This window comes from Lemur catta, chromosome 23, assembly GCF_020740605.2.
Source record: "Lemur catta isolate mLemCat1 chromosome 23, mLemCat1.pri, whole genome shotgun sequence".
NCBI lineage: Eukaryota > Metazoa > Chordata > Mammalia > Primates > Lemuridae > Lemur > Lemur catta.
The window spans coordinates 21,975,401-21,990,480 of NC_059150.1; the positions used below are offsets into that span (position 1 = coordinate 21,975,401).

A 15,080-nucleotide genomic window follows, 5' to 3' on the forward strand; every position below is an offset into this window, starting at 1 on the left:
GGGGGAGATCAAGCCAGCTCACTGGTAATGAGCAGATGGTGCCAAACAGGCTAACATAGCTTTGGCTGCCTCCAGGCACAGAACTCCGGGCTCATTCTCGATGCAGGAACATGCTAGGGAATCCCGTGGGCTGATGCAGCAATTTGCAGCCAGCAAGCTCTTCTGCTTCCAGTCATTTAAGAAGGTGGTAGAAAACAGAGTGATAAATATGTGACAGAATTTAGTTCCCCCATGTCTTGAGTTGTTGGGAGATACAGTTCAACCTTAAGCATATTTGTGCCTTCAGAATTCTTTGAAGTTTTTTTTTGGACCAGGGAGGCATCAGCTTTATAAGGAGAAGTCAAATATAAAATATTTATAAAAATTTCCATCTTTTTACTCTGAAAATATGAGTCATATCCTCGAACTAAAAAAAAAATCCACTCCTCTTGCTTGCATCTATTAACAGTGGAGGGGCACTGCCCACATTCGCAGAAACTAAGGTGGTCTCCTTCAAGTTAGGACAGTCAACCACATGAATAGCCGGCATTATTTCCTGCTAAAATACAAGGGCTTTTCAAAAATATCATTGTAGAATGACTGGAAATTTTACCCAAAATATAGAAAGTTATTATTCCAGATTATTACAGTCACATAGGAAAAACCCACCACTGGAGAAGTAATCAAAGAACTAGTGTTCTAGTGGCAGCTCTAGTCTTACCAGTTACATGGTCATAAACACGTGGGCTCTTGAGTTTTAGCTGCCTCATCTGGAAGACAAGGTAGGAATGATGCCTGGTGTGTCTGCCTCACAGACCTTTTTTAAATAATAAATCGTTATGTGTACAACATTCTTCTTTTGAAACTCAATAAAGTAAGATATTTTCAGAAAAGTCAGAAGGTGAGATGCTGCTACTGGGAAATCAGAAATATAAAAGTGATGAAACTTTTATTACCAAAGCACAGCACTGTGCGTGAGTTGATAATCAGTTTTATGGCGAATAGTTTAATCTTTGTGAGCACTAACAAAATCTAGAAAAGTGAAGAAGGGGAAGGCTAGCGTATTAGGGTTTTCCAGAGAAAGAGAACCAGCAGGAGATACGAATGAATGAATGAATGAGGAGGAGTTGGCTCACACGATTATGGAGGCTGAGAAGAGCCAGCGTCTGCTGTCTTGAGCTGGTGATGCAGTTCGGTCACAGTCTGAAGGCCTGAGCACCAGGGGAGCTAATGGTGTAACTCCCAGTCCAAGGGCAGGACGAGATGAGATGAGATGTCACAGCTGAAACAGTGAGGCAGGAAAAAGGGAGTGACTTTCTCCTTCTGCCTTTTGTTCATTTCGGGTCCTCAACAGATTGGCCGACGCCTGGTCACATTGAGCAGGGTGATCTACTTTGCCCTGCCCACCGATTCATTTGGAAACACTCTCACCGACACTCGCATGGCCCACTCAAGCTGATGCATAAAATTAATCATCACAGCTTGTGATAAGCTCCTGCCCTTTCCTTGATACCAGCCATGCCCTGCCACAGGCCTCTCTTTGGAGGCAAAAGAGCACACATTGAAAGTTATGTTCGTGTTTCTGCTCCTTTATCGCAGAACGTAGATCAGAAGTCCCTGGAAGGTCTCCAGGTTTATCGTCCAGTTCTCAAATTTCCATTTGGTTCTTTAGAAAATCTTCTCAGCCGGTGTTTGTAGTTCGCAGTTCCATATAGTTGTATTTCAGCCTAACTTCCGTTTCCTTGAACACTGTGAGTACAGTGTAGCTGGTTTATGGTTGGGTTTGTTGTGGTGGCCGTTGGTTAATTCTGCTGGTTTGTTGTCTTGGTGTCATGTCTCCTTATGTTCCCAGTTATCTTTCATTGTGTGCTGAACATTATAATGAAAAATAGAAACGATCTTTTAGAGAGAACTTAATTTACTTCTGTCAGGCTGCTGGAGAAAGTAGCAGTTTAGGACAAATGTAATCCCAGCTGCAGGTTGGCTGTTTTCTGAGCAGCTTGGATTACAGTAACATGGGCTGCCAGTACTTGGAAGGGCTGTTCGCACTTAGTCTTATGTTGCAGTCTCTGGAGTTTTCAACTGAAAACAGGAGTGTGGTTTGCTAGGATCCTTGTCTTTACAACACTCATAATCCCTCAAGACTGCTCTGCCTCTCAGCGCCCTCCCCCTCTGGATCAGCAGACGCTGAGTTTACCTCTCTGGGTGGTTGTGCTCACCTTGATCTGTGCTCTCTGTCCTGGTAGTGGATGCTTTCCTATCTTGTTAGCTCTTTGTTACTTTCAGGAAAATATTTATTTTTTAAAGCTGTATCCAGTTTTTAGCTATTTTCAGTGGGAGGTGGTCACCCAGGTTATTTAATCTGTTATTATCACAAATGGAATGCCCCAGTGACTTTTTTTGCACTCAGTGGTGCCTCCAGATAATCTTAAGAAGGTAGATGGATGATCAGCCCATTTCAAAAGATTCCCACAGATGATAAAGGTCATCACCCGAAGCTGACGTTCAGTATCGCTCTATGTGAAATTCTAATGTTGCAGTCTGGATTTCTGCCAGGGGACCCCTGAGAAATCCTATGTCATTGGCCACACTGTTGGTTCTTTCACCAATGGCAGTTCTTCCTACATCTGGAGTGTGGATCTTCACTGCTTAGTTAGGTCAGATAAATAAAGGAAAGATTGCTCACTGCCAAAGGCTGTGTGATGACAGTAAGAGAAATCTAATTTTACTTGCTATAATATATATTATTTTACTTAAGCAAAGTAATACTAATATTACTATATTATAATTATATTATGTTACTAGTATATTACTAATATTAATATACATATTAATTTATATGTAATTATACAATATTATATGACATAATAATAGAAATAATAATGATTATAATAAAATATTGAAACACTTACTTTTCTGTTCTTAGTCCTTTTTTGTTCCACCTCCTGGAATTAGGAAAAGTGTTCTTAGTATCATTATATATATACAGTCATTTAATTCACAGAAAAATCTTATGAAGCTGGTAATATGATGGTTGCCATTTTACAGATAGGGAAACCAAGGCAGAAAACTGAGATAGAAAATGTAAGGTACATTATTGTAAGTGCCCTTCTGATTTATATCTGTGTCTTTTAGTTATGAACCTTTCATTTAGTGCTTAATGAAAAGAACAAGTGAGGAAAAGAGGTTTTTAAGAAGTCCCTTAAATAGGGATACAATATCCAAAATGGCATCTGTAAGCATTTCCATATTTTCAAGTCTGTTGGGTCTACTAGTTGTAAGATTCACATCTGAAAATCATCAGTGTAAAGACGTCTTAGATCTGAAGGAACATGACATATCATCTAGGCCAGTAATTCTAAGCCAAATAGATATGATTACTTCCCAAAGTGTCTTTAAGACTGTGGGAAGATGTTTCAAATGCACGTGCTCTTCATGTGTTCAAATGGCCGCCTCCAGGAAGGTGAAGGTGCACCTGTCATTCTCTAAGCCATTGTTGCTCCGGGAGAGTACAGCTTTTTTTCAGGAGTATTGAGGTAGGAAAAGGCTGACATTCAAACTTTTTTTGTGATGTTATGGCTATTTAATGACCATTGGACTAGAATCACTATTACAATTCAGGTGTTAGAGATTGCACTAATTGTTTCATTTTAAGTATCTTGTGGATAAATTTATGTTAAATATATCATTAAATATTTTAGAACCAAGCTATAACAAATGTCCAATATTTTCTGGTTTTCACTGCTGGAGCGGTCTCTGTAACCTTTTTTGTTTTTATGGATACCTCACTTTTTAAAATATTGTTTTTAACTGACACACAGTAATTGTACATATTTATGGGGTACAGTGTGATGTTTTGATACATGTATACATTGTGTAATAATAAAATCAAGATATTTAGCATATCCATCACCTCGTACATTTATAATTTCTTTGTGGTGAGAACATTCAAAATCCTCTCTACTAGCAATTCGGAAATATACAATATAATATTGTTAACTATAGTCACCCTACTGTGCAATAAAACACCACAACTTATTCCTCCTTTCTAACTGTGTCTGTGTACCCATTGACCAATCTGCCCCATCTGCCCCTCTTCTCTACCTTCCTCAGCCTCTGGTAAACACTGTTCTCTCTACTTCTGTGAGATCAGCTTCTTCAGATGCCACATATGAGTGAGCTAATGTGGTATTTATCTTTCTCTGCCTGGTTTATTTCACTTAACATAATGTCCTTCAGGTTCATCCATGTTGCCATAAAAGACAGTATTTCATTCTCTTTTATGGCTGAATAGTATTCCATTATGTGTATATACCACCTTTCTTTATTCAGTCATCCATTGATAGACACTTAGGTTGATCCCAATTCTTGGCTATTGTGAATAGTGCTGCAATGAAGATGGAACTACAATTATCTCTTCAACATATTAATTTCATTTCCTTTGGCTATATACCCAGTAGTGGAATTGCTGGATCGTATGGTAGTACTATTTTTTAATTTTTTGAGGAATCTCCTAATTGTTTTCCATAATGGCTGTACTAATTTACATTTACACTGACAGTGTATAAGTGTTCTTTCTCCACGTCCATTCGTTATTTTTTGTGTTTTTGATAATAGCCATTCTAATTGGGGTGAGGTGATATCTCATTGTGGTTTTGATTTGCATTTCCCTGATGATGATCAGCATTTTTTCATATACCTGTTGGCCACATACATGTCTTCTTTTGAGAAATGTCTATTCAGATCTTTGCCCATTTTAAAATCAGATTATTATTATTTTTTTGCTATTGAGTTGTTCAAGTTTCTTATATGTTCTGAATATCAGTTCCTGTAATCTTGATTAAAATAGAGCTTAAAGTGTTCTTACTACAGTGAAAAAATATATTTACTTTAATTTTAAAGATAGATACATATATAATGCAATATATTGCCAAATTTGATGCATATACATATTGTGCAAGTGAAAAATTTCCTGTTCAAGGGGATAAGAATCTCAAGTCATATTTCTGAATATGATTTTCTTTTAATGGTGACTGCTAGAGCTAACAAGATTCTATTGCCAGATTAGGTATTTGGAACATTAGGATAATTTGTGCACATGACTAACCCATGACTGAGAATTCTTAAAGCAAGGTTAGGTAGCCCTATAGACTATAAATAGATAATGCTGATCATTCTTTAAAAATGTGGGGGAATAACAGCACAATGTCTGTGCTTCTGAATTGTATTAGAATGAAACTTCATATCAAGAAGTGAAACTAAAAATAAATATCTTATTGAAAAAAGTATCATGATTTCTGAATGACATCAGTGCAGCAATATTTTTAAAATCATTTCTGAAATGTTTTAAATTGCCTTGTGCTGATTGTGTTGATCACAATCTCTGGGTTCAGTAAGAAGATTTGGTAGTCTTCATCATACTACCAGTCTTTTAGTTTGGGTTAAAGTTAGACAAAGTTAGCTTGAACAGAGAAAAACTATTTGCATGAAGAATCTACTTTCTTTTCCATCAAACTTCTTTTATGATTGTTTTGTTGGTTCTTGACATGTAACAGGAGAATTTTAAATAGATTAGGAAAATTATCAAATTGATTTGGTACAAACTGGTTCTTTTTTCAATGCCAGGCATCTTAGTTACAGATATCAATATAATTTTTCAAAATGAATTTAATTACGGTAGCTGTTTTCCTAATGATTGGGAAATTATAATTGGGAGAAGAAAAAGGTCTTGGTTTTTCACAATGGAAAAGACTATGGATGAAGACAGACACTCAAAGTAAAGTAACTCAAGACCTAAAGTCAAGGCTTAATCTTGGTGACTAAGTCCGTAGATTGAATTTGGATTTGACATCTCAATTGAAATATGACATCTTTTTCTGCCAGCTACTAACTAGCATTGTCCTGAGTCATTAGTTTCCCCTGAAGAACACTGGCTGTGGATTCAATAATATCATTTCCTCTGGCACTGTCCCTAAGACATAACCAAAAGTCTCCTGTCCATGTTGGAACCTCGCCCAGTCTGGTATTGGCCCCAGGAAACATGGCAAAGGATTTTCAAAGGACTATTTGGATAATCATTTATTGAAACTGAACATCTTTTTCCAAGAATATGTACTTACTTTATAAATACTCTTTTATTAATTTTTATAGTTCTTAGGAAGAGATGGGCACAAATTTTGACATTTTTGCTTTGAGAATAATTTACAGGTGATCTGAATGCTTATGTTTCCAAAACTAATGTAAAAATAAAGAAATTGATCAATTTATGCTTATTTCTGTGAACAGTACAAGAGTACTTTAATTACTTTGGTTAAGAAGGCAGAATTGAAACTGATGAAAATAAAAGCAAACTAATAAGAAAGCTGAAAAGGTGTAGAGAAAATAACTCAATTACTAGAAAGCCTTTAAGTCAACTACAGATGTCATACACTAGATTGTAACTATATATACTCTACAGTACATGGAAATAGCTTTTATTACTATTAAATTTATTGGTATTGCTATTATATTATTATTCTCTGTGTGAAGGACAGAATGTGTAAAGAGTAAAGGCACTGGGACTGCAAAACTGGATTGTAATTAAAGTTTGCTATTTACTCTCTATGAGTTCCTGGGAAATTATTTGGTCTCTCATATTTTCATTTTCCTCATTTATAAATATAAATAGTAATGTCTAATTTATTTTATTTTTTGAGTTTTTTAATTTTAGGATATTACAGGGGTACAAATATTTTGGTTACATAAATTATATTTGTACCATTTGAGTCAAAGTTTTAAGTGTGCTTATCCCCTGGAAGAAATAACACCTATTTCATTAGGGTTATTGGGAAGATTAAATGAGAGTTTGCATCTAGTAGAATATGTAACATATTCATACACAATAAGTCCTTATATTATAATAATAACAATATTATCTTTTTCTACATGTTATTAATAAACATTTGGCTTTGCAGCAAGTTTAAAAATCAAGTACTAAATAACAGATAAAAATACTGCTCATGATTTTTATGTTACAAGGAAGTTTTTAGGTATTTGGAAATCCATGTGATGTTAGAAGTTCTAGAATATGGAAAAAGAATATTGACAATTTTGGGAGGGAAACATCATTATATATAATATATTAATAATAATTATTGAGAAGGTCTCTTTAGTGGCAGACTGTCTCTCCATTTATTTAGTTCTTCTTTAACTTCTTTCATCTGAGATTTGTAGTTTTTCTCATATAGATCTTGTGCATACTTTGTTAGACTTATAACTAAGTATTTCATTTTGGGGGTGCTAATGTAAATGGTATTGTGTTGTCTAATTTTAAATTCCATTTTTAAATCTCTGATATAGTAAAGCAACTGACTTTTGTATATTAACTTTATCTCCTACAATCTTGCTATAATCATTTATCAGTTCTAAGAGTTTTTTTTGGTAATTGATTCTATTGCATTTTCTACATAGACAATCATGTCATCTATGAACAAAATTTTATTTCTTCTTTACCAGTCTGTATTCCTTTTATTTCCTTGTCCTGTCTTATGGCATTAGACTTCTAGGACAATGTTGAAAAGGAGTTAGGAGAGGGAACATCCTTGCCTTGTTCCTGATCTTTGCAAGAAAGCTTCCTGTTTCTCCCCATTAAGTATGACATTAACTGCAGGCTTATCGTAGATATTCTTCATCAAGTTGAGGAAGTTTCCTTCTATTCCTGGCTTGCTGAAAGTTTTTATCATGAATGGGTGTTGAATTTGGTCAAATGCTTTATTGAATTGTTGATATTATCATCTGATTTTTCTTCTTTAGCTTGTTGATCTGATGGATTACAATAATTGACTTCTGAATGTTGAACCATCCTTGCATAACTGGAGTAAATATCACTTGGTCATGTTATATAATTCTTTTATATTTTATGGGGCTCAATTTGCAAATATTTTGTTGAGAACTTTTGCACCTATGCTCATGAGAGATACTGGTTTGTAGTTTTCTTTTATTTTGTTATATCCTTGTTTGGTTTTGAAATTAGCATAATGGTGGCCTCCTACATGAGTTAGGAAGTATTTCCTCAGCTTCTGTATTCTGGAAGAGATTGTATAGAATTGATATTATTTTTCTTTAAATATGTGGTAAAATTTATCGTGAACCCATGTGAACCTAGTGCTTTCTGTTTTGGAAGGCTATTAATTATTGACTCAGTTTCTTTACTAGATATGGGCCTATTCAGATTGTCTATTTCTTCTTGTGTGAGTTTTGGGAGATTGTGACTTTCAAGGAATTGGTCCAGGTTATCAAATTTGGTCCAGGTTTCATTCAGGTTATCAAATTTGTGGACATAGACTTATTTATAGTGTTTCTTTTATTATCCTTTTAGTATCCATGGGATCTGTAATGATGTCCCCTATTTCATTTCTGATATTTATAGTTTGTTTCTTTTCTCTTTTTTTCTTACTTAGCCTTGCTAGGGGCTTATTGATTTTATTGATTTTTTTTTTTTTAAAGAACCTACTTTTGGTTTCATTAATTTTCTCTATTTATGTTCTGTTTCTAATTTTATTGATTTCTGCTCTAATTTTTACTATTTTTCTTCTGCTTACCTTAGATTAAATTTGCTCTTCTTTTTCTAGTTTCCTAATGTAAAAGCTTAGATGACTGATTTTAGATCTTTCTTTTCTAGTATATGCATCCAATTCTATAAATGTTGCACTAAGCACTGCTTTTACTGCATCCTACAAATTTTGATATGTTGTATTTTCATTTACTTCCAAATATTTTCAAATTTCTCTTGAGACTTCCTTCTTTGACCCAAGTATTGTTTAGAAGTGTATTGTTTAATCTTCACATATTTTGGAATTTTCTAATTGTTTTTGGTTATTGATTTTTAGTTTAAGCAGACATTGTATGATTTATATTTTTAAAAATATGTAAAGATGTGTTTCATGGCCCAAATGAAGTAGCATATAGATGTCCATTGTTGTTATGCTGTAGGTGTTGATTGATGGGCTGGTGAGTTCGACTGTGTCTTTACTGATTTTCTGCCTGTTGGATCTGTCCATTGCTGATAGAGGGGTGTTAAAATCTTCAAGTATAATAGTAGATTCATCTATTTGTCCTTGAAGTGCTGTCAGTTTTTGCCTCATGTATATTGATGATTTATTGTTTGGCATATACATGTTAAGGATTGTTATATTTTCTTGGAGAATTTACCTCTTTATTATAAATAATATTCCTTTTAATCCCTGATATCCTTGCCTTGACATATGCTGTGTATGAAATTAAGATAATTCTGCTTTCTTTTGGTTAATTTTAGCCTCATGTATCTTTCTCCATTTCTTTACTTTTAATCTGTATGTGTGTTTACTTTTAAAGTGAGTTTCTTGTAGGTAGAATATAGGTGAGTCTTGTTTTTGATCCACTCTAACAATCTCTGTATTTTAATTGGTGTATTTAGACCATTGATGTTCAAAGTGATTATTGATATAGCTGGATTAAAATCTATCATATTTGTTACTGCTTTATATTCTGTCATTGTTCCTTGTTCCTATTTTGTTTTCTACACTTTTTATCCCTTTTGTCATTTTTAATTACCCATTCATTGAACATATTCTATATTTTCTCCTTAACATGCCAATTGTATTTCTTTTTTTTACATTTTCTTCTTAGTGGTTGCCCTAGAATTTGCAATATATATTTGCAACTAATCTGAGTCCACTTTCAGATAACCCTATAGCTTCACAGTACTGCAAGTATCATATAATAACAAAATATTTCTAAATTCTCCCTCTCATCACTCGTATTATTACAGTCATTCATTTCACTTATACATAAGCATATATATGTATGTAAAACAAATATACAATGTTGCTATTAATATTATTTTGAACAAACTGATATGTTAGATCAATTAAGAATAAGAAAAATAATACTTTTAATATTTTTTTGCCTTCACTTATTTCTTCTTCAATGCTCTTGTTTCTTTATGTAGATCTGAGTATCTGAGTTTCTGATCTATAACATCTTCTTTTTCCTCTCAAGAACATCTTTTAACATTTCTCTCAAGGCAGGTCTGATGGCAACAAATTCCCTCAATTTTTGTTTGTCTGAGAAATTCTTTGTCTCCTTCACTTTTGAAGGATAATTTCATAGGATACAAAATTCCATGCTTTTTTTCTCTCAACATTTTAAATATTTAACTTCACTCTCTTCTTGCTTACATGATTTCTGAGGAAAAGTCTGATGTGATTCTAATTTTTGCTCCTCTATACCAGCTATGATGGGAGGCTTCATTGTGTTATATATTACCTCAATGGTTCAGAAGATTTGATGGTTGATATAAATATTCAAAGCAATTTTCACCCCTTGTAGCCTGGCCTATTATTTATATTTGGCATATTTTTAACCAGGCATATTTAACATAAAATATTTATGAGGTTTACCTAGAAAACACATATCTCAATGGATTAAACTTGTGGAGATTGCAGTTTTAGATAGAAATTATTCAAAGTTATTATCATTGCTTATAAACCTGCTTTTTTTTGGTAATAGGGATGCATATGTGGTTTTGGTTATAGTAAAAGGCAACACACATTTTTAGAAAGCATGTATATTTTTTATGATTGATAATTTTATTTGTGTAGAGTACGATTTTGTCTACTGAGAACTCTTTTGGATGTTGAAGACATTTCTTTTTAAAAATAAAGTTGAATAGTTCATCTTGAAGGATTTTCATGCTTCTCTGCCTGTTGAAACAGGGTATGCTCATTATCCATTACTTCATCTCTTCTTTGATGCTCTTATAAATCTGAATATTATATATTGATAGAGAGTGATTTCTTCTGAAACTATCGAGTGCTATTTTTTTCCCCTTACATCTTACTACTGCTGGTCCTCATGAATCTATCTATACTTTTGACAATTTTTTTTTCTGCCTCCCTGCTTTTAGATTGTTATTACTCACTTCTCAGTGTTGTTAGTATCTTAGCCTCTTTTTAATTCATTATGGACTTTTTAGCCAGTTAAGCAAGCCTATTAAAATTAAGCAAGATGGCCTCTCTTAAGATTGAAATAAAAAATGCTTGATAAAGCTAAAGACTTTGTAATCTTTTCAGTTGCCCTGAGAACTTTGTGAGTTCCTGCTTCCCCATTTTGTTTTAGTGAGTAGGATTGTTTGATAACTAATTTCCATTTAGGTGAAGTGTTTTAGTCTTCTACCTGTTGATACTTATTATGTGTATGCAAACTATTAGGCTAATAGAAACTTCTAATATTGTTGCATATGATTTATAACAAATGGAATAAAATTAATGTATGTAGTTTGCTGGTTATTGTCTTGGGTCCAGAGGGTTTTGAAAACTCCTGGAAATGCCGTGCAGAAAAAGAGTGTTAATTGATTGAGTCATTGAACAGCAACGACAAAAACAAACAAACCCACAACAGGTTGGTCTGAGTTCACCTTTGTATACCAGGGCTTCCTAGTTAACCAATACAAAGCCTGATTGTGCTCCTAGAATACTTGCCATCCTAATTTACATTTTTTCCCAAGTGTGTGGTAAACCTGACAGGGAAGAAGTGCTAATAGTCCAGCTGTAGTGACATTTTAAAGCATGCTCTAAACTTCTCCATGATTCTGTGGTGGGAGAAAAGAGAGTCAAAAAAGAAGCCTTTGGATCAAAGAATGTTTCTGGTGTGCATGTTATTTCTTTTCAAGTGGAATTATTTTTCATTAGTCTCAAAGAAACAGTGAGATTCTATAATGGAAGCTAAGTTTAAATTTACTATCATTTTATTTCTAGGTGGAGCACCAGTATTCCCACAAGTTTACGGTGGTGGTGTTACGTGCCACCAAAGTGACAAAGGGGGCCTTCGGTGACATGCGTAAGTGTCCTTATTTGCTTTGCTGTTGAAAATGTGTAATTACGGTTCACCCTTCCGTTGCTTGAGTTCCTTTACAAGCCAGGGGCTTTGTCTTCTTCAAATGTTGTTGTCTTTGTCTAAATCTTTAAATGGTAACACTTTGAACAGTTCTCTGATGCTGTTATCTGTCAGACTAACATTTCACTTTGGCTTCGCGTTAGCTGAAAGCATGTGGAGTCGGACAAAATGACCCTCTTGTGATGCACACTGCTTTGGAATTTGAAGACATTTTGTTTAATTCTACTTTGGAACGAGTGCTGAGTCAAGATGTTAAACAAGCTGCCTCTTTGAAACTGAAGTTTCTCTTTCTTATATCTCTGTATGGAACAGCTATAGAAACGGGTGTAGGATAGCCTGAAATGATGGGAACCACAGCCTGAGAATAATGCTGAATTAACTTGTTGGTAATATCCTTCTTCATGCTTTTAAAAGTAGTTTTCCTGATGACTCTTACCATTCAAATAGCTGGGGTTCATTCAGGTGAGAATACAAAAAATAATGGATACAAAAAAGTATTACAATGATGAATTTCGTAAAGTTTTAGATTACTGCCAAAATACAGGAATAGGTGATCTAGCTCTCAGAACAGGTTTTAGAGAAAGAAAAGAGATTGCAATTTATCAGTCTGGGAAACAGGGCAGGCTTTCCTGCAGAAGTGACATTCAGGCTGGTACCTGAAAGGAAAAGTATGTTGGTGATGAGCAAGAAGTCCTGGGCAGAAAAAGCAACAAGTTCAAAGGCAAAGGAAGAACAGGGTGCTTGTGAGGAGCCAGAACGGGTCCAAGGTTGCTGGACAATAGCCAGCAGAGGTGGAGGTTGGAGGGCAGATGAGACTAGGATGACAGGCATGAGTAGGGCACGGACTAGGATTGAGATTTTATCATAAATGCAATGAGAAGAACTTTATGGCATTTAAGTAGTAAATCACATAATTGAATTGTCATTTTTAAAAATGTTCTGGTTTTAGTATATCGAGTATGTTGCAGAGGAATGTGGAAGATAGTTTTGTGTTGTATTTTTTTTTTTCAGACTAGGAAAAAGTCTTTTTAACCCTCATCTTGAGCTTATTGAAATGGCAATGAAAAGGCCAATAGAGAGAGAGAAGTTAATTACTAAGAAAAGAAAGAATGTAGCTTGGTTGCCCATGCCTTCAGTGAATGAAGAGTGCCCAGGAAGTAGATAAATGTCAGAAGTAAGGGGGGAATTGTGATGGCAAGATTTTGGGGTGAGCAGTGGTTTTCATGAGGGGGGAGGGAAGCGGAACAATGGCAATTTCTTCAAAACTAGTCTGGATTAGAGGTTTACATTCTAAATTTGATCTCAGACTTCCAGTCTAACCAATCTAATCACTCCTTTACCAATGTTTTTCTTAAGTCATTCTTCTTCTTTTTCTTCTTTTTTTGTATTTTTATCATTTTAAATTGAGAGTTTTCTGGAAGAAAGACTCCTGGGAAAGAGAAGCCTCATTAGGAACCATATTTAGAGACTGGTACCCACCATGCCGGTTAGAGAAAGCTCAGGCCTCCCAACCAGAGAGCTTGGACTGTTAGTTGGAAAAGCCATTCTTAATTCAAGTAAATGCTATGTCAGTAGCTTTCCAGGTATGCAAAAAGCAGAGGTAATTTGACTTTTAAAAATAGAGTTATTATCTCTTAGACAAAGCAGCAGCAACCCTTCTCTATCAATGCGGAGTTCTGTCCTGTAGAGACATTGGGTGTCACTATGCTGAGTCTAACAGCAGTTCCCGTTGTGCATTCTGTGAATTTCTTTCAGCTGGTTGTGGATCTGATTCCTCAGCGACTTTCACCATAGGCCCCAGGCACTTTGGCAGTGATTATTTATTATAATTAGGAGAGGGAAGACAGTAATACTGCAAGTGTCGTTTTAAAGGTCTTTGAGTCAATCTTGGTAACATTACTAAATAATGAATATGAGATGTTACTTCATCTTGTGAAATGGAGAACAGGGTCGCCTTGGATTCCCACAGCATAGGCAGCACAAGTTAGACCCCAGATTTGAGAAGCTCCCTTTTTAAAGTGTTTTTAGGCCGGGCGTGGTGGCTCACGCCTGTAATCCTAGCACTCTGGGAGGCTGAGGCGGGAGGCTTGCTCTAGGTCAGGAGTTCGAGACCAGCCTGAGCAAGAGTGAGACCCCGTCTCTACTAAAAATAGAAAGAAATGATCTGGCCAACTAAAAATATATATAGAAAAAATTAGCCGGGCATGGTGGCACATGCCTGTAGTCCCAGCTACTCGGGAGGCTGAGGCAGAAGGATCACTTGAGCCCAGGAGTTTGAAGTTGCTGTGAGCTAGGCTGACACCACGGCACTCACTCTAGTCCGGGCAACAGAGTGAGACTCTGTCTCAAAAATAAATAAATAAATAACATAAATAAAGTGTTTTTGTACTGAAGGACCCATAGGAGGAATAGCTACTGGAGATCAATTGCTGTGGGCTAAAGGACGATGTTATGGCAATCTGTTAACATTTTCATTCAGCATTTCTAATTTGATTTTTAAAAAATTATTACATTGTTTTTTCCGAGGGGGGGAGAGTTGTTGCCAAGCCTTTATATGACTTTATTGAATTTGCAGGAAGTCAGAAAGAGATAAAAAAAAAGAATAAAAAGGACTTTTACAGAAAGGAATAAGCTTAATATGAAAAAGTGAAGGGATGACATACCGTGCAAACAAACACCTTATTTTTGAGAAATTGTTGGAGGTTATAGTGAGAAAAGTTATTCCTCTCACCTTTCTAAGAGGAATTTTGATGATATTGCTTGGTGAGCTTAATCTGTACAAATTACCAAGTCAGTTGACTTTGGGATAGTTGTATATAGCAGTCCTTAAAAGATAGACAAGAACAGAACTACAAACACTATAAAAGATGTCCTAAGATCTGGGAAGACCAGAATTACAGAACCCTACATCCTCTTCTGTTGTTTATAGTGTTTGCATTTATTTACAAAGGTAAATTTCCACAAAGCTCTACATATTGGTAAAGAAGAACAACTGTTGGAGTTTTCTGCTTTCCCTGTATCTGTGGGGGCTTTCTCAAAGATGCCACACGGATCAAAAAACAAATAGCTAATTCCTGGCAAAACATCTCTATCTGCTTTTTAAAAAGATCAGACTGATATTATATCTATTTTCTATTTTGTCCTTTGACAAATCATGCTATCCTACCTAGTTATGTTTAGAAATGCCC

General features: G+C 35.1%; 1 protein-coding gene across 2 annotated transcripts in view; it reads left to right on the forward strand.

Moving 5' to 3' along the window:
- Positions 1–15,080, forward strand: part of PLA2G4A (phospholipase A2 group IVA) — a 132,215-nt gene that overhangs the window by 25,985 nt on the left and 91,150 nt on the right. For both annotated transcript variants that reach the window (XM_045535966.1, XM_045535965.1), the window contains one exon: positions 11,754–11,835. In XM_045535966.1, the coding sequence (XP_045391922.1) occupies positions 11,754–11,835 (82 nt within the window). The remainder of the gene's footprint in view (positions 1–11,753; positions 11,836–15,080) is intronic.